This window comes from Colletes latitarsis, chromosome 12, assembly GCF_051014445.1.
Source record: "Colletes latitarsis isolate SP2378_abdomen chromosome 12, iyColLati1, whole genome shotgun sequence".
NCBI lineage: Eukaryota > Metazoa > Arthropoda > Insecta > Hymenoptera > Colletidae > Colletes > Colletes latitarsis.
The window spans coordinates 19,704,806-19,726,188 of NC_135145.1; the positions used below are offsets into that span (position 1 = coordinate 19,704,806).

General features: G+C 30.5%; 1 protein-coding gene across 1 annotated transcript in view; it reads right to left on the reverse strand.

The window, feature by feature from the left end:
- LOC143348860 (insulin-like growth factor-binding protein 7) overlaps window positions 1–21,383 on the reverse strand; it is a 376,906-nt gene that overhangs the window by 245,991 nt on the left and 109,532 nt on the right. The window contains exon 4 of the mRNA XM_076779534.1: window positions 6,796–7,020. Coding sequence (XP_076635649.1) covers window positions 6,796–7,020 — 225 coding nt within the window. The remainder of the gene's footprint in view (window positions 1–6,795; window positions 7,021–21,383) is intronic.

The following is a 21,383-nucleotide window of genomic DNA, read 5'->3' on the forward strand; positions in this document are numbered from 1 at the left end:
AATATAACATTATTAAATAACCTCCTATTTATAAAAATTCTAAGCCATTGTAAGGCGTTAAAAATTGTTAAAAATATCTTCAAAGTCCACAAAGTTTCAAGAATAACTACATTAAGAATTTATTAAATTTATATTTACTAATTTTAGATGATTTATTCTTCCAAATTAATTCTAATATTTTGTGGATTTCTCCAATTACTTTTTCCTTCCACAACTCATATTTATATTAATGCTCTGAAACTGACTAAAGAATAATTTTAGGGAACTAGAAAGATTCCAAAATGGTTGACCACTCGTATCACGTAAATGGCTCACCTCGTGATTTATTATATTGAAATAAGATTGTAGGAGCAAATATTATTCGAAAAATATGTTTTAAAATACTATATTTATAGGAACAAATGTGAAATAATAGAAAGATTCCGAATTAAATGCTTTGAAACTTATTAAACGTTAGTTTGAAGGAACTAGAAAGATTCCAAGATGGCTGACCACTCGTATCACGTAAATGGCTCACCTCGTAATTTATTATATTGAAATAAGACTGTAGGAGCAAATATTATTCGAAAAATATGTTTTAAAATACTACATTTATAGGAACAAATGTAAAGTAATCAAAAGATCTTAAATTAAATGCTCTGGAACTGATTAAAAGTTAGTTTAGAGAAACTAGAAAGACTCCAAGATGGCTGTCAACTCATATTTACATTAGTATATAAATATTCATAATTATAGTACTCCATATTACGATCACTATGAGTCTAATATGGAAAATGACGACCTCAGTAAAAACAGAACATTCTCTAAATCGTTACTATATTTTAAATTTGCCTGTTACCAATCAAACCAACACAAAATTTCTGCAAAATTGCTACAAGCAAGTGAAACACATGTAAGTCATCACAAGACATTAAAAATTGTTAAAAATATTCCCAAAATCCAGAAGTTTTCAAGAACAACTACATTAAAAATTCATTAAACCTGCATTTACTAATTTTAAATGATTTGTTATTACAAATTAATTCTAATATTCTTCTGATTTCCCCGATTACTTTTCGACACTGTTGGATTTCTCGCTTAAAACGAGTCCGTATCACCGTTCTCTCGTCGCAGTTATTTTTGGTGGCTTTAATCAGAGACAAAGAAGTAGTTGTGTCCTTTTCTCATTAACGCCTGGGCGCGTCCAACCCTTCGCGACCTTTCGTTTTTTCTTAGTCGCCATTGTTCCTTCCTTTTGCTACTATTTATGTTTTCTTTTCATTAACGGGCCAACTGCTGGGCAGTTTCCGTTATTTCAGCTTTCTGCTCCCCTTTTCGCGTTTCTTTGTCGCCGGAACGCCGATATTCCGGGCCGCGAGGCAATTAAATTGTTAAACAATCACGCGAAGAATATTTCAATCATCGCGCACGACGGCGGGAAACAACGATTCGAAACTGTCGACGAAAATCCAGGATTGTCAATTTGTAATGGGCACGGCCGTTATTAAAAAAGAATGGAAACTGGGTACAAATGCAGTGGATTTGTTCGACAATCCCTGTTTATTCTCTTCGATATCCGCGTGTAATGCAAACATCGCCGCGCGGAACACCGGCCTGGCCATACGCGAGATTACGTTGCAGTCGGATATTCAAATTTCCTTTTTTTTTTTTTCTATCACGAAATATCGATCCACTCCCACCCCAGGGGGGAGACAATTTTTTTTTTTTTTTTACTGTATTGAAATATTCGGAGAGCACAATTTCAAAAAGATGACCATTTCGTTCGTTTCTGTTATCAATTTATTTGTGATAAATATTAGTGCAAATTTTATGTTCATGATGGTTATTATTAAATTGTAAACGTGATTGTAATATTTTTTGAAGCTTTGATGTTTGTAGTATGTTTGAGCAGTGAAATTTTATCGTTTTCTTTATTTCGATTTTAAATTTCGCGCCATTGAAATTACGAGTGTGTTTAGAAGGTTGGCAATAAATGATTTTTAAATACTTGGAGATTTTTTGATACTAATAATAGTGATATTAGGAACACTTCTATTTGTCAAGTTACACTTTTTAAAAATTATCATGTTTCAGACTTGTTTGCAATATTCATCAACAAAAATTTTATGTTAATAAAATAATTCTCTAAAATACAAAACGAGAATTGTAGTATATTGTATTTTCTAGATTTCTAATATTTGTATTATATTTGTGGCAGTGCAATTTTTCTCGTTTATCTTTATTTTGTTTTTCAAATTTGGCGCCACTGAAATTACGAGTGTGTTTAGAAGGTTGGCAATAAATGATTTTTAAATACTTGGAGATTTTTTGATACTAATAATAGTGATAATAGGAACACTTCTATTTGTTAAATTGCAATTTTTAAAAATTATGATGTTTCAGATTTCTTTGCAATATTCATCAACAAAAATTTTATTTCAATAAAATAATTCTTTAAAATATAAAATGAGAATTGTAGTGTATTGTATTTTCTGGATTTCTAATATTTGTATTATATTTGTGGCAGTGCAATTTTTCTTGTTTATCTTTATTTTGCTTTTCAAATTTCGCGCCATTAAAATACTAAATATATTTAAAATTCTTGTAATAAATGAATTTTAATACTTGCAAATTATTTGAAAATATTAATAGTAATATTAGGAACACTTCTATTTGTTAAATTGCAATTTTTAAAAATTATCATGTTTCAGATTTTTTTGCAATATTCATCAAAAAAAATTTTATGTTAATAAAATAATTCTCTAAAATACAAAACGAGAATTGTAGTATATTGTATTTTCTGGATTTCTAATATTTGTATTATATTTGTGGCAGTGCAATTTTTCTCGTTTATCTTTATTTTGTTTTTCAAATTTCGCGCCATTAAAATTACAAGTGTGTTTAGAATATTGGCAATAAATGATTTTTAAATACTTGGAAATTTTTTGGTAATGATAATAGTGACATTAAGAACACTTCTATTTGTTAAATTGCAATTTTTAAAAATTATTATGTTTCAGATTTGTTTGCAATATTCATTAACAAAAATTTTATGTTAATAAAATAATTCTCTAAAATATAAAATGAGAATTGTAGTGTATTGTATTTTGTACATTTCTAATAATTGTATTATATTTGTTAGCAATGCAATATTTCTCGTTTATCTTTATTTTGTTTTTCAAATTTCGCGCCATTAAAATTCTAAATATATTTAAAATTCTTGTAATAAATGAATTTTAATACTTGCAAATTATTTGATAATGATAATAGTGACATTAAAAACACTTCTATTTGTCAAATTACAATTCTAAAAAATTATCAGAGCTATAAATTTATTTGTAATATACATCAACAAAAATTTTATATTAATAAAATAATTCTCTAAAATACAAAACGAGAATTTTAGTGTATTATATTTTCTAAATTTCTAATATTCGTATTATCTTTGTTAGCAATACAATTTTTTTTTAGTTTTCTTTATTTTATTTTTTCAAATTTTGGCGCCATTAAATTAACTTCTGGCGCGTTACAATAAATAAATTTTAATGCTTGTAAATTATCTGATAACACGACACTTTTATTGATCGTATTATAATTTAAAATAATTATGGATACTTCAAATTAAAGCGTTCCTCGCGGATTAAATATAAATGTCTGTTGCAAAATTAAAATATTGAATCTTGCATATTTAATTTTCTTGTTTCCTGTAAATTGCTGCAACACTTAGTGCTCTTGGCAAATATGAACTGTTTCTGAGGTACGGTTGATAAAATAATTATGAAGACTCGAGTGGGGATTTCGTTTTGCAGATTAATTTCTCAAAAACTAATTAAAATTTCAACGTTACTTAGGCTACTATTTATACCTCTGTCAAAGCAAACGCTGATTTAATGAAATGAAACATACTTTTTTCAATTATATTTTTCACGTTCTCTCCAGAAATTTCTTTCAGTAAAACTGGTCAACAAATTGCAAATAATTGTTCATATTTTTTTACAGTCAAACTATTTATATATACTGAGACAGGGAATAATTATGATATTCAAGATTTTTAAAATATAAGAAGAAGAACTATAATATAATACTTTGGTTGTTGAGTTTAATAATAACTTAAATTTTTAGAAATATTTAGAAGTATTTAGAATGCAAGAAACAGTAAAAATAAAATACGTGAAAATAAAAACAATTATAAAGTTTGAAAAATATAAACAGAGGAATTATAATACTTTGATTATTGAGTTTAATAATAATCTGAATTTTTAGTAATATTTAGAATGCAATAAAAAATTAAAACAGGATAAATGAGAAAATAGTTTACTATTTATGTAATTAGAAATACCTAATTGACTTTTTAATAAAGATATTAATACATTTCTGAAGAGGGAAAGGAGAAGATTTTATTTATTTTATATGGACCATAACCTCAAATTTGAAATAATTAATATTTCAAAAATTTACAAAATATTAGTCGACCAATTTTAGAAAGAATTCTGAAAAGTGAAAGGTATAGATTTTATTTATTTTTAGTTGGACCATAACCTCAAATTTTAAATAATTAATATCTCAAAATTTACAAAATATTAGTCGACCAATTTTATGAAGAAATCTGAAGTGAGAAAGGAGAAGATTTTATTTATTTTTTGTTAGACCATAACCTCAAATTTAAAAAAATTAACAATATTTCAAAAATTTACACAATATTAGTCGACCAATTTTGGAAAGAAATCTGAAGTGTGAAAGGAATAGATTTTATTTATTTTTAGTTGGACCATAACCTCAAATTTGAAAACATTAATATTTCAAAATTTACAAAATATCAATCGACCAATTTTATAAAGAAATCTGAAAAGAGAAAGGAGAAGATTTTATTTACTTTTAGTTGGTCCATAACCTGAAAACATTAATATTTCAAAATTTACAAAATATTAGTCGACCAATTATATAAAGAAATCTGAAAAGAGAAAGGAATAGATTTTATTTATTTTTAGTTAGACCATAACCTCAAATTTGAAAACATTAATATTTCAAAATTTACACAATATTAGTCGATCAATTTTAGAAATAAATCTGAAAAGAGAAAGGAGAAGATTTTATTTATTTTTAGTTGGACCATAACCTCAAATTTGAAACAATATTTCAAAATTTACACAATATTAGTCGACCAATTTTATAAAAAAAATCTGAAGTGAGAAAGGAAAATATTTTATTTATTTTTAGTTGGACCATAACCTCAAATTTGAAACAATATTTCAAAATTTACACAATATTAGTCGACCAATTTTATGAAGAAATCTGAAGTGTGAAAGGAATAGATTTTATTTATTTTTTGTTAGACCATAACCTCAAATTTAAAAAAATTAACAATATTTCAAAATTTACAAAATATTAGTCGACCAATTTTAGAGAGAAATCCGACGAGGGGAAGGAAAAGATTTTATTTATTTGTAGTTGGACTATAACCTCAAATTTGAAATAATTAAGAATAATTCCAGATTTACAAAATATTAGTCAACCAATTATATAAAGAAATCTGAAGTGAGAAAGGAATAGATTTTATTTATTTTTAGTTGGACCATAACCTCAAATTTGAAAACATTAATATTTCAAAATTTGCACAATATTAGTCGACCAATTTTATAAAGAAATCTGAAAAGAGAAAGGTAAATATTTTATTTACTTTTAGTTGGACCATAACCTCAAATTTGAAAACATTAATATTTCAAAATTTACAAAATATTAGTCGACCAATTTTATGAAGAAATCTGAAGAGGGAATGGAAAAGATTTTATTTATTTTTAGTTGGACCATAACCTCAAATTTAAAAAAATTAACAATATTTCAAAATTTACACAATATTAGTCGACTAATTTTATGAAGAAATGCCCGGGAAAAGGATTATAAACGAATAGACACGAAACGTGTACGATCATATTTGAATAGATACTAATCTGGTTCGCGTTATATGAGTCATAAGGTGCCATATCTGATGTCATACACGCAATGACCACGTCTGATCATACGCGTACGACAATATCGTATATGAGCTTGTATTATCGCCCACGATTGTATAAGATAATATCTAACCGTATACGGTACCTCATGCATATATGATTATATATGAATTCATATATGTAGGAATCCTGGAAAAAGAGAGTTACGATTCGAACCCACGATCTACGGAATTGCTGATCAGCAGTCCTGCCAACCTCAGCGTCAGCCGCAGGGCTGGCCAACTTCATTCGCGATTGACGAATAAAAATTTCAAATTCATTCGAAAAAACGGAGATCAGAATTCATAAACGAACTTTTACTAAGTACAATTATAAAATCATTAAAAATGTAATAATCAATAAATTGTTACACAAATAAAAATTTTTAATTCACTCAAAAAAATATACAGAAATCAAAATTCATAAACGAGCTTTTTCTAAATGAAATTATAAATACTGTCATTGGAGAATACGATAATAAATAAATTGTCACAACATTGAGTAATCGAATACTAATTTATATTACTGATAAAATTAACAATAATCCCTGCTAAGAATATTCAAACATTTTAAAACAACGAGAAACGATGCACGAACCTCCTAACCTAAAAAATTTTGTATCGTGTTTTCGTAAATTTCCTAACCTAAAAATTGTGAAGAAGCTCTGGATTTAATATGGACACAGGATCGAACAAATACGTAGGAATCGGAACAGCAACGATAATATCGCGAAAAGTAATTTCCTATTTCGTCTGGTGTTTTTTTCGATTCGCAGTCGATCGAAAGTAGAGAATAAACGGTGTATGAAAAATGACGGAGAACTTACCGTAACCCGTTTTGGCGGCCAAATTGAGCTTGCACTCGTGTCTCGTCGCGTAAACGTAAGGCCGTGGCTCGTCCGGACACCAAGGCACCGACGGTCCGCAAACGCATTTTCCGGTCGACAAAGTATTTCCGTTCTCTCCGGTGATTGCTTCAGAAACCAAGTTGCATCCCGGTTCCGACATTATCGGACCGCGCGGACAATGCCTCCTCGATCTGCCCGGAATCTCTGCAAAAAATTGCACGTGGATATAAGAAATGGCGTACAAAATCGTTAAAAATATTTCTATTCACACTGTCAAACGTTTCCTCTGAGTTTTAGGGCTTGAAAATGTGGTCGTAAATTAATAGATTTGGGAACAGATCAAAAATTAATTCTAGGGATAATATTGAGAGGTCAAAGTAGTGACAATTCACTAGAAACTAATAAAACATTGTAGAAGGAAAAGTTAAATACAATTTTATTTATTTGTAAAAATTCTTCTTTTAAAATGGAATTTTTTAATATTCATTGCACTAATTTCAAGTTTTAGGGATGGCAAATGTAGGGTTCTAAATTAATAGGTTTGGGAACAGATTAAAAATTGGTTCTAGGGATAATATTAGAAGATCAAACTAGTGACAATTCACTAGAAACTAATAAAACATTGTAGGAGAAATAGTTAAATGCATAAGTTAAATACAATTGTATTCATTTGTAAAAATTCTTCTTTTGAAGTGGAATTTTTTAATATTTATTGTACTAATTTCAAGTTTTAGGACTTGCAAACATGGTCCTGAATTAATAGGTTTGGAAACAGATTAAAAATTGGTTCTAGGGATAATATTAGAAGATCAAACTAGTGACAATTCACTAGAAACTAATAAAACATTGTAGGAGGAATAGTTAAATGCATAAGTTAAATACAATTGTATTCATTTGTAAAAATTCTTCTTTTGAAGTGGAATTTTTTAATGTTTATTGTACTAATTTCAAGTTTTAGGGCTTGCAAACATGGTCCTGAATTAATAGCTTTGGGAACAGATCAAAAATTGATTCTAGGGATAATATTGGGAGGTCAAAGTAGTGACAATTGAATTGAAACTAATAAAACATTGTAGGAGGAAAAGTTAAATGCACAAGCTAAATATAATTTTATACATTCCTAAAAATTGCATCCTTTTTTTGAAGTGAAATTTTTTACTATTCATTCCACTAATTTCAAGTTTTAAGGCTTGTAAATGTAGGGTTCTAAATTAATAGGTTTGGGAACAGATCACAAATTGATTCTAGGGATAATATTGGAAAGTAAAAGTAGTGACAATTCACTTGAAAGTAATAAAACATTATAGAAGAAAAAGTTAAATGCACAAGTTGTATACAATTTTATTCATTTGTAAAAATTCTTCTTTTGAAGTGGAATTTTTTAATATTGATTGCACTAATTTCAAGTTTTAAGGCTTGCAAACATGGTCCTGAATTAATACGTTTGGGAACAGATTAAAAATTGGTTCTAGGGATAATATTAGAAGATCAAACTAGTGACAATTCACTAGAAACTAATAAAACATTGTAGGAGGAATAGTTAAATGCATAAGTTAAATACAATTGTATTCATTTGTAAAAATTCTTCTTTTGAAGTGGAATTTTTTAATATTTATTGTACTAATTTCAAGTTTTAGGACTTGCAAACATGGTCCTGAATTAATAGGTTTGGGAACAGATCAAAAATTGATTCTAGGGATAATATTGGGAGGTCAAAGTAGTGACAATTCACTAGAAACTAATAAAACATTGTAGGAGGAATAGTTAAATGCATAAGTTAAATACAATTGTATTCATTTGTAAAAATTCTTCTTTTGAAGTGGAATTTTTTAATATTTATTGTACTAATTTCAAGTTTTAGGACTTGCAAACACGGTCCTGAATTAATAGGTTTGGGAACAGATCAAAAATTGATTCTAGGGATAATATTGGGAGGTCAAAGTAGTGACAATTCAATTGAAACTAATAAAACATTGTAGGAGGAAAAGTTAAATGCACAAACTAAATATAATTTTATACATTCCTAAAAATTGCATCCTTTTTTTGAAGTGAAATTTTTTAATATTCATTCCACTAATTTCAAGTCTTACGGCTTGCAAACATGGTCGTAAATTAATAAGTTTGAGAACAGATCAAAAATTGATTCTAGGGATAATATTGGGAGGTCAAAGTAATGACAATTCAATTGGAAGTAATAAAATATTGTAGAAGGAAAAGTTAAATGCATAAGTTAAATATAAATTTATTCATTTCTAAAAATTCTTCTTTTGAAGTGAAATTTTTTAATATTGATTGCACTAATTTCAAGTTTTAGGGCTTGCAAATGTAGGGTCCTGAATTAATAGGTTTGAGAACAGATCAAAAATTGGTTCTAGGGATAATATTGGGAGGCCAAAGTAATGGCTATTCACTAGAAACTAATAAAACACTGTAGAAGGAAAAGTTAAATATATAAGCTAAATATAATTTTATTAATTTCTAAAAATTCTTTTAAAGTGGAATTTTTTAATATCTATTGCACTAATTTCAAGTTTTAAGGCTTGTAAATGAAGGGTTCTAAATTAATAGGTTTGAGATCAGATCAAAAATTGATTCTAGGGATAATATTGGAAGGTCAAAGTAGTGACAATTGAATTGAAACTAATAAAACGTTGTAAAAGGAAAAGTTAAATACAATTTTATTCATTTGTAAAAATTCTTCTTTTAAAGTGGAATTTTTTAATATTGATTGTACTAATTTCAAGTTTTATGGCTTGTAAACATGGTCGTAAATTAATAGGTTAGGGAACAGATAAAAAATTGGTTCTGGGGATAATATTGGGAGGTCAAAGTAGTGACAATTCACTAGAAACTAATAAAACATTGTAGAAGGAAAAGTTAAATACAATTTTATTTATTTGTAAATATTCTTCTTTTGAAGGGGAATTTTTTAATATTGATTGCACTAATTTCAAGTTTTAGGGCTTGTAAATGTTGGGTTCTAAATTAATAGGTTTGGGAACAGATCAAAACTTGGTTCTGGGGATAATATTGGAAAGTAAAAGTAGTGACAATTCACTTGAAAGTAATAAAACATTGTAGGAGGAAAAGTTAAATACAATTTTATTCATTTCTAAAAATTCTTCTTTTAAAGTGGAATTTTTTAATATTGATTGTACTAAATTCAAGTTTTGGGGCTTGCAAATGTAGGGTTCTAAATTAATAGGTTTGGGAACAGATCAAAAATTGGTTCTAGGGATAATATTGGGAGGTCAAAGTAGTGACAATTCACTTGAAACTAATAAAACATTGTAGAAAGAAAAGTTAAATGCTCAAGCTAAATACAATTTTATTAATTTCTACAAATTCTTCTTTTAAAGTGGAATTTTTTAATATTTATTGCACCAATTTCAAGTTTTAAGGCTTGCAAACATGGTCCTGAATTAATAGGTTTGGGAACAGATCAAAAATTGGTTCTAGGGATAACATTGGAAGATCAAAGTAGTGACAATTCAATTGAAACTAATAAAACATTGTAAAAGGAAAAGTTAAATGCATAAGTTAAATACAATTTTATTCAGTTCTAAAAATTCTTCTTTTGAAGTGGAATTTTTTAATATTCATTGCACTAATTTCAAGTTTTAGGACTTGCAAATGTGGCCTTAAACTAATAGTTTCAAAGAATTCTTAATAAAATCACAAAAAGCTTTAGAAACACATAAAGAATTGTTTCAGAAAATATTGAAAGGTCAAATAGTGGCATTTGAATGCTAATAAAAAGTCTTATAAGAAAAAATTGAATGCAGGAGCTGAATACAATATTATTAATCCCTAAAAATTGCATTCTTCTTTTAAAGTGAACCTGTATAATTTTAATTATTCTAATTTCAAGTTTCAGGCCTTATAAATGTAGTCCTAAACTAATAGTTTCAAATAATTCTTGATACAATCACAAAAAGCTTTAGAAACACATAAAGAATTGCTTCAGAAAATATTGGGAGGTCAGATAGTGACATTTGAATGCTAATAAAAAGCCTTATGAGGAAAAATTAAATGCACAAGCTACAATTTAATTTATTTCTAAAAACGTTGAGAAATGTTGAGAGACTGTGGAATTAAATTTTATATGAACCAATGCTAATAAAAACTCTGATGAAGAGAAGTTAAATGCACAAGCTGAGTACAATTTTATTAATTTCTAAAAACATTGGGATATATTGAGAGCCAGAGCAGTGAAATTTCATTTAAATCAACACTAATAAAAACTGTTATGAGGAAAAGTTATATGCATAAGTAGAGAACAATTTTATTAATTTCTAAAAACATTGATAAATAGTGAGAGTCAGAGGAATCAAATTTCATTTGAACCAACGTTAATAAAAAATCTTCTGAGCCAAAATTAAATGCACAAGCTAAATGCAATGTTATTTCTCTTTAAAAACTGTATCCTTTTAAAGTGAAACTCTATAATTTTGATTGCACCATTCTATGCAGCTTTTTAATCTATACAAATATTATATCATGTACTAAATAATTCGAGAGTTGACAATTCACTAAATTATTTGAAGTCATAACCTCAATTATTTACCAAAATATATTCAATGAAAACAGTAAACTAACCTCAATTTCAGTCATCAGGTTTTCGTACACAGAAATAATGATGAAACATTATTGTAGTCGTTCGTGGATATAAACGTGTAAAAATACTATAATAATATGGTAATGATTCTTTTTAACGAACAATTCTTGAAAATTTGGAAGAATTGCGACGAACGCGGCGGAAATATTGGCGCCAATCGTCTGAGTGTCTCGTTGGCGCATTTTCGTTCGCTCTTTTTCTTAGTTCGCTAAATTATCTCAAGTCATAACCTCAATTATGTACCAAAAAATCGAAAGAAATAGAAAACTAACCTCAATTTTAGTCATCAGATTTTCGTATACGGAAATAATGATGAAACACTATTGTAGTTAATCGTAGTTACAAATGTGACTCTAAAATACAATAATAGTATGGTAACGATTCTTTTTAACTAACAATTCTTGAAAATTTATAAGAACTGGCGATAATCACGACAGAAAAATCGCCACGAGTCGTCTGCGTGTCTCGTTGGCGCTGTCTCACATCATAACCTCAATTACGTACCAAAATATATTCAATGAAAACAGTGAACTAACCTCAATTTCAGTCATCAGATTTTCGTATACGGAAATAATGATGAAACACTATTGTAGTTAATCGTAGTTACAAATGTGACTCTAAAATACAATAATAATATGGTAACGATTCTTTTTAACAAACAATTCTTGAAAATCGATAAGAATCGTCGCCGAACGCGGCGGAAATATTGGCGCGAGTCGCCGGCGCGTCTCGTCGACGCGTTTTCGTCCGTTCTTTTCCCCTTTTTTCTATTTATTCGGTTTTCTTTTTGCACTAGCCCGACCATGAATAATTGCAAATAGCGCGTCGATTGAATTCGAGATCGAGAGCGTGGCTGGAAATGCGCACCGTTGATTCCCACTCGTCCGACACTTTCATTATTCACCGTGATTGTGACTGTGACTTTAACGTTTACACGGAACCTTCCATTATTTTCTGCACGACCATACACGGTGTCCCGGGTCGGCCCTAAACGCGGAAAACAATTAAGGGATACCGGAGAACGAGTAGCTTTTTACTGGCGGTTATCGATTGTTCCCTCAACGAATCCATAACTGTAATATTACCCTTTTGTTATCGCCAATTCAAATATTCGCGGGTAAAAGACTATTCGTAATGGTATATGTGGCTGATATATTAACTTAATTGGCTTAATTCAAATTAAATACATCCCTGCTTAACAACTTTAAATAATGAATAAATATTTATTCTCCGATCTAAAACTTTACTTATCCTGCAAATAGAAATCATTTCTCGTACCGGAAATGTCACAGACACGTTACTGATTCATAAAAATCGTTGCATTAGGTATAATTATATGAATTAGTAAACTGGGGATATTTATGCATTTATGAGAAATTTAAATTTTCAAGAAACTTCAGAATACCTACATAAATAGTCAAAACAAAATACGAATTATTACATTTAAGGATCGAGACAAGAAAATAAGTCTGAAGCCGCCATTTTGGGAGAAATTTGAGGTATCGAATCGTCCAAAATGGCGGGCAAAACTTGTATAAACCGTGTTCCTGTTTCTATAGAGTGCAAGGGCAGAGTTTATTCGTTACAAAGACGGATCCAGATTATAAAAATCGTTGCATTAATTACAATTATATTAATTAGTAAACAAAGAATATTTACGCATTTATGAACAATTTAAATTTTCATGAAACTTCAGAATATTTAAGTAAATAGTCAAAACAAAATACGAATTATTATATTTAAGTCTAAATCCGCCATTTTGGGAGGAATTTAAGGAATCGAATCGTCCAAAATGGCGGGCAAAACTTGTATAAACCGTGTTCCTGTTTCTATAGAGTGCAAGGGCAGAGTTTATTCGTTACAAAAACGGATCCAGATTATAAAAATCGTTGCATTAGGTATAATTATATTAATTAGCAAACAGAGAATATTTATGCATTTATGAGAAATTTAAATTTTCATGAAACTTCAGAATATTTAAGTAAATAGTCAAAACAAAATACGAATTATTACATTTAAGGGTCGAGACAACAAGATAAGTCTAAATCCGCCATTTTGGGATCGATTTAAGTAATCGAATCGTCCAAAATGGCGGACAAAACTTGTATAAACCGTCTTTCTGTTTCCATAGAGTGAAGAAGCATAAAAATCGTTGCATTAGGTATAATTATATTAATTAGCAGAGAATATTTATGCATTTATGAAAAATTTAAATTTTCAAGAAACTTCAGAATACTTAAGTAAATAGTCAAAATAAAATAGGAATTATTATATTTAAGGGTCGAGACAACAAAATAAGTCTAAATCCGCCATTTTGGGATCGATTTAAGTAATCGAATCGTCCAAAATGGCGGACAAAACTTGTATAAACCGTCTTTCTGTTTCCATAGAGTGAAGAAGCATAAAAATCGTTGCATTAGGTATAATTATATTAATTAGCAAACAGAGAATATTTATGCATTTATGAAAAATTTAAATTTTCAAGAAACTTCAGAATACTTAAGTAAATAGTCAAAATAAAATAGGAATTATTATATTTAAGGGTCGAGACAACAAGATAAGTCTAAATCCGCCATTTTGGGATCGATTTAAGTAATCGAATCGTCCAAAATGGCGGACAAAACTTGTATAAACCGTCTTTCTGTTTCCATAGAGTGGAGAAGCATAAAAATCGTTGCATTAGGTATAATTATATTAATTAGCAAACAGAGAATATTTATGCATTTATGAAAAATTTAAATTTTCAAGAAACTTCAGAATACCTACATAAATAGTCAAAACAAAATACGAATTATTACATTTAAGGGTCGAGACAACAAGATAAGTCTAAATCCGCCATTTTGGGAGGAATTTAAGGAATCGAATCGTCCAAAATGGCGGACAAAACTTGTATAAACCGTCTTTCTGTTACCATAGAGTGGAAGTAAAGAAACAAGGGCAGAGTTTATTCGTTACAGAGTGATCCGTAAGTTCGTTGCGACCAACTTCCGGTCGAGGAACAGCGGAACGTCCCGTCCCGTGGCAGCGTGGGCTGCTAGATCGATAAGTTTAATAATCCACGGTCGAGCGCCCCAGAAATCGGATTTGCCAATCGGTTTGCCGATCGACCCTCCGCGCTGAAGCAAACCCTAAACGCGAATTCATTTCGAATTAATGGTCTGAATGCGCTTCCGGCTAATTGGCCGCGGTTCGCCGGGTACACACCAAGGGAGCGAAACGCTCTCGGTCGAGTCCGGCTTTCGATCAAGAAAATACCAAATCCTACGCGAACTTGCTCAAACACGGAAACCAACCGAAATTACCACAAATCTGCGGAATCGTACGATCTCGCTGCGTGGTTACGTTTACGAAAGACTATAACGTGGCCTACGAGGGCGCCCAAGACGAACCCAAACCACCCCTCCAAACCAAAACCACCCTCGATTTCGACGGGAACCTCATTCGGTCTCATTATACTTCTAGGTATTTTAGAATGGTCCCCAAAAAAAATATAAGTGTGATTTTTTATTTTTATTTGGTTTTTTATTTTGGGGGTGAAACGAGAAAAGAGATACTATTTTTTAATGTTCATGAGAAATGCATTGGGTCTCATTATATTTGTAGGTATTCTAGTCTCTCATTTCATCCCCTAAATATGAAAATAGATGAAAGCAACAAGTCACAGGTTTTCATATTTAGGGGGTGAAAAGAAGAAAAAGAAACTATTTTTTAATGTTCATGAGAAGTGCATTTGGTGTCTTTATGTTTGTAGGTATTTCTAGAATAATCACCCCCTCATTTCATCCCCTAAATATGAAAATAGATGAAAGCAACAAGTCACAGGTTTTCATATTTAGGGGGTGAAAAGAAGAAAAAGAAACTATTTTTTAATGTTCATGAGAAGTGCATTTGGTGTCTTTATGTTTGTAGGTATTTCTAGAATAATCACCCCCTCATTTCACCCCCTAAATATGAAAATAGATCAAAGCAACAAGTCACAGGTTTTCATATTTAGGGGGTGAAAAGAAGAAAAAGAAACTATTTTTTAATGTTCATGAGAAGTGCATTTGGTGTCTTTATGTTTGTAGGTATTTCTAGAATAATCACCCCCTCATTTCACCCCCTAAATATGAAGATAGATCAAAGCAACAAGTCACAGGTTTTCATATGTAGGGGGTGAAACGAGAAAAGAGATACTATTTTTGAATGTTCATGAGAAGTGCATTTGGTGTCTTTATTTTTGTAGGTATTTCTAGAATAATCACCACCTCATTTCACCCCCTAAATATGAAAATAGATCAAAGCAACAAGTCACAAGTTCATATTTAGGGGGTGAAATGAGAAACAAAAACTATTTTTGAGAGTTCATAGCAAGTGCATTAGGTCTCATTCTATTTTTAAGTATTTTAGAATGCCCCAAAAAAATTTTTCAAATGCATGTGTACTTTTTATTTCGATTTCGAGTTCCAATACTATTACACTGTTAGTTTGAAGATCATTTAAATTAAAATTTGCTCCCACAATTTTATGCATGAATGATGTTTTTACCCCCCAGTACATCAGGGGGTGAGCTACCCCTAAAAACTATTTTTTTTCCCTGATTTTTTCTCGATTAAATTCATGTAAATTTCTTCATATTTGACAACAGTTAATTCTGTGAAATTTCAAAGTACGCTGAACGCGCGGATCGATGTAGAGAATCATGTTTTCCAATTTTGTGGCCAAGTGAAGAGCCTTGTCAATATTTTATGCAACGAACAAAACTAGGTCGTCAGAATCACTGACAGATTCATTTTCCAGATGAGATTCAGAATCCCGGGGCTTTGTAAACTCGTAACGTATTTTCGAATTTATAACACATTTTATTACGTTTGTAAATTCGTAACGAACTCTAGTTCGATTTAAAAACTGTAAATATCGTTCGTTAAAAATATTATTGATCACCGAGAAAGTATTATATTTTTACGTCTTGGACGCCATATTGAACCAAATACGAATTTCATTAATTTGTACTAGTGTGCGAATTTTTATTTAATTTCTGCATTGTTATATTTCTAAATTCCTTATTTATTATTATTGCAATTTTCAAACGACCATAACTCCTACAATAGTGAACGGATTTGATTGAAATTTATTTGTGAAGTAGAGCTCAGGGGTTCCTACAAAAAAGTATTACGCAACTTTTCTGTAGGGCGTCAAACAAAAATACTAAAAATCAAAAACGAATTTTTAAGGAAAATCGACAGGGGGTAGGTGCCTAAATTTTTCGGCGAAATTAAAAAGATTCAAATCGCTCTAAAAAAATTATTTTCGGTTGCAGGGGGCAATTATAATCATTTTTGGTAAATAGACATATCCTCGAAATCCTACGCATTTTCGAGAAAAAAATTCCAAAAGTGGACAAATTTTTTGACTAAAATAAAAAATTTCAAATCGTTCTGAAAAAATTATTTTCGGTTGCAGTGGTCAGTCACAATCATTTTTGGTGAATAGACATATTCTCGAAATCCTACGCATTTTCGAGAAAAAAAATTCAGAAAAGTGGACAAATTTTTCGGCGAAATTAAAAAATTTCAAATCGATCTAAAAAAATTAGTTTCTGTTGCAGAGAGCCATTATAATCATTTTTGGTGAATAGACATATCCTCGAAATCCTACGCATTTTCGAGAAAAAAATTTCTTACCGAAAATCTAATCTGAGGCCAGAAATGCTACCCTAAAATTTTGTGCGTATCTTTAAAAAGTCATAACTCCTGAACGGATTGGACGATTTTAAAGTTTCAAAATGCAATCAACACGTATTTTAGTGAAGAATATGTAGAAATTCTAACAATCTTGGAAAAGTTATTCCTTGACCTTCGAAAGTGAGGAAACCCCCATAAAAATGGTTCAATTTTCAGACGACCATAATTCCTATAATAGTGAATATATTTCAATGAAATTTATTTGTGTACTAGAGCTCACTGATACCTACAAAAAAGTATTAGACAATATTTCCGTACAGCGTCGAATAAATTTATTAAAAATCAAAAACGTCTTTTAAAGAAAAATCGACAGGGGGTAGATGCTGAAATTTTGCGATGGAAAAAAAAAATTTCAAATCGTTCTGAAAAAATTATTTTTGTTTGCAGGGAACAATTATAATCAATTTTGGTGAATAGACATATCCTCGAAATCCTACGCATTTTCGAGAAAAAAATTTCTTACCGAAAATATAATATCTGACCAGAAATGTCTGCTCGAATTTTCATGCGTATCTTTAAAAAGTCACAACTCCTGAACGGATTGGACGATTTTAAAGTTTCAAAATGCAATCAACGCGTATTTTAGTGAAGAATATGTAGAAATTCTAACAATCTTGGAAAAGTTGTTCCTTGACCTTGGAAAGTGAGGAAACCCCCATAAAAATGGTTCAATTTTCAGACGACCATAATTCCTATAATAGTGAATATATTTCAATAAAAGTTATTTGTGTACTAGAGCTCACTGATATCTACAAAAAAGTATTAGACAATATTTCCGTACAGCGTCGAATAAATCTATTAAAAATCAAAAACGTCTTTTTAAGAAAAATCGAAAGGGGGTAGATGCTGAAATTTTGCGATGGAAAAAAAAAATTTCAAATCGTTTTGGAAAAATTATTTTCGATTGCGGGGAACAATTATAATCACTTTTGCTGAATAGACATACCCCTGAAATCCTACCCATTTTCGAGAAAAAAATTCCAAAAGTGGACAAATTTTTCCACTAAAATAAAAAATTTCAAATCGATCTGAAAAAATTATTTTCGGTTAAAGTGGTCGATCACAATCATTTTTGGTGAATAGACATACCCCCGAAATCCTACCCATTTTCCAGAAAAAAATTCTGTAGTGGTGGAACTTTAAACGTTAATAACTTTTTAACGAAGCCTCCATTAACAAATTAGTATTCTTGATTTTCGTCTAATTTTGGCCTCTAGAATCTCCTATTAAAATTCTTCCCACGGTTGGCCGAACGCATTGCATATTTTTCAACGAGCTACAAAACTCTCTGAAATATTGTGTATTTTCACGTAAGAATTATGGACGCCATTATTGTATTTTGGTGCCTAACTTTCGTTCCATCGTCTATACATCGTATTTATATTAGCGACGCGTTTAACAGAATTCGTCTCGTTCGTAATAATCGTAATAATAGTAATAACTTTGCCGGTGAATTTGCGAAACTCAAAGTTCGTTAATGCGCTTTCGCTCAGAGGCAACACAACATCCACACAGCGCGCAGTTTACTTTTCCCGTAGATTATATCCACGTTGTTTCCGACTTCGTAACGCGAATTTCGAAAAGCCCGTGTAAATCGAATCACAAAGTAGAAGCTACGCTGCAACGACCCCGAAATGGGCCCGTTTTAACGCGTTTCTGTCGGTTACCAACGCGATATTCCACGAAAACTGGGAACCGTGTCTGGTTTTTCACGCTTCGACGCTTTATTTCGGCTTGGAAGCATCACGACGAGCGAGTAGAAATCCTATATCTAGACGTTCGTCCAGCCATATTAAATTGTCGACGACCACGTGGCACACGAGGGACAAAGAAGTTGACTTATGCGAAACCTCGCCTAAATTGGACCGCGCTGATGAATAGTACTGTGGGGTACTGTTGATGAGAACATAGACGAGGTGTACGAGTAGACCTTACGTACAATGTATTCATTCGCCCCATTTTTCTGGGGCTCTAGAGCCACATTGCCATTTTCGTGTCGCTCATAACATTACCAACAGGTTACACAAATGGACACAAGAGGAAACGAGACAGAAAATGAAATTACAGAAACAGTTCTACAGAGACATTATACTTTCGATTAGGAATTTTTTTCTCGAAAATGCGTAGGATTTCGGGGGTATGTCTATTCACCAAAAATGATTATAATGACTCCCTGCAACAGAAACTAATTTTTTTAGATCGATTTGAAATTTTTTAATTTCGCCGAAAAATTTGTCCACTTTTTTGAATTTTTTTCTCGAAACTGCGCAGGATTTCAGGGGTATGTATATTCACCAAAAATGATTGTGATCGACCACTCTAACCGAAAATAATTTTTTCAGATCGATTTGAAATTTTTTATTTTAGTGGAAAAATTTGTCCACTTTTGGAATTTTTTTCTCGAAAATGGGTAGGATTTCGAGGATATGTCTATTCACCAAAATTGATTATAATTGTTCCCTGCAAACAAAAATAATTTTTTCAGAACGATTTGAAATTTTTTTTTTCCATCGCAAAATTTCAGCATCTACCCCCTGTCGATTTTTCTTAAAAAGACGTTTTTGATTTTTAATAAATTTATTCGACGCTGTACGGAAATATTGTCTAATACTTTTTTGTAGGTATCAATGCGCTCTAGTATACAAATAAATTTCATTGAAATATATTCACTATTATAGGAATTATGGTCGTCTGAAAATTGAACCATTTTTATGGGGTTTTTCTCACTTTCCAAGGTCAAGGAACAACTTTTCCAAGATTGTTAGAATTTCTACATATTCTTCACTAAAATACGCGTTGATTGCATTTTGAAACATTAAAATCGTCCAATCCGTTCAGAAGTTATGACTTTTTAAAGATACGCACGAAATTTTAGGGTAGCATTTCTGGCCTCAGATTAGATTTTCAGTAATGAATTTTTATCTCGAAAATGCGTAGGATTTCGAGGATATGTGCATTCACCAAAAATGATTATAATGGTTCCCTGCAACAGGAACTAATTTTTTTAGATCGATTTGGAATTTTTTAATTTCGCCGAAAAATTTGTCCACTTTTCTGAATTTTTGTCTCAGAAATGGGTAGGATTTCAGAGGTATGTCTATTCACCAAAAATGATTGTAATTGACCCTCGCAGCTAAAAATAATTTTTTCAGAACGATTTGAAATTTTTTTTTTCCATCGCAAAATTTCAGCACCCACCCCCTGTCGATGTTTCTTTGAAATTCGTTTTTGATTTTTAATAGATTTATTCGGCGCTGTACGGAAATATTGTCTAATACTTTTTTGTAGGTATCAATGCGCTCCAGTATACAAATAAATTTCATTGAAATATATTCACTATTATAGGAATTATGGTCGTCTGAAAATTGAACCATTTTTATGGGGTTTTTCTCACTTTCCAAGGTCAAGGAACAACTTTTCCAAGATTGTTAGAATTTCTACATATTCTACACTAAAATGCGCGTAGTTTACTTTTTTAAATATTAAAATCCCTCAATCCGTTCAGAAGTTATGATATTTTAAAGATTCGCATGAAATTTCAGGGAACCATTTCTGGCCTCAGATTAGATTTTCGGTAAGAAATTTTTTTCTCGAAAATGCGTAGGATTTCGAGGATATGTCTATTCACCAAAAATGATTATAATAACTCCCTGCAACAGGAACTAATTTTTTTAGATCGACTTGAAATTTTTTATTTTAGTTGAAAAATTTGCCCAACTTTTGAATTTTTTTCTCAGAAATGGGTAGGATTTCAGAGGTATGACGATTCACCAAAAATTATTGTGATTGACCCCCGCAATCGAAAATAATTTTTCCAAAACGATTTGAAATTTCTTTTTCATCGCAAAATTTCAGCACCTACACACCCTGTCGATTTTTCTTAAAAAGACATTTTTGATTTTTAATAAATTTATTCGACACTGTACGGAAATATTGTCTAATATTTTTTTGTAGGTATCAGTGAGCTCTAGTACACAAATGAATTTCATTGAAATATATTCACTATTATAGGAATTATGGTCGTCTGAAAATTGAACCATTTTTATGGGGTTTTCCTCACTTTCCAAGGTCAAGGAATAACTTTTCCAAGATTGCTAGAATTTCTACATATTCTTCACTAAAATACGCGTTGATTGCATTTTGAAACTTTAAAATCGTCCAATCCGTTCAGGAGTTATGACTTTTTAAAGATACGCATGAAAATTCGAGCAGACATTTCTGGTCAG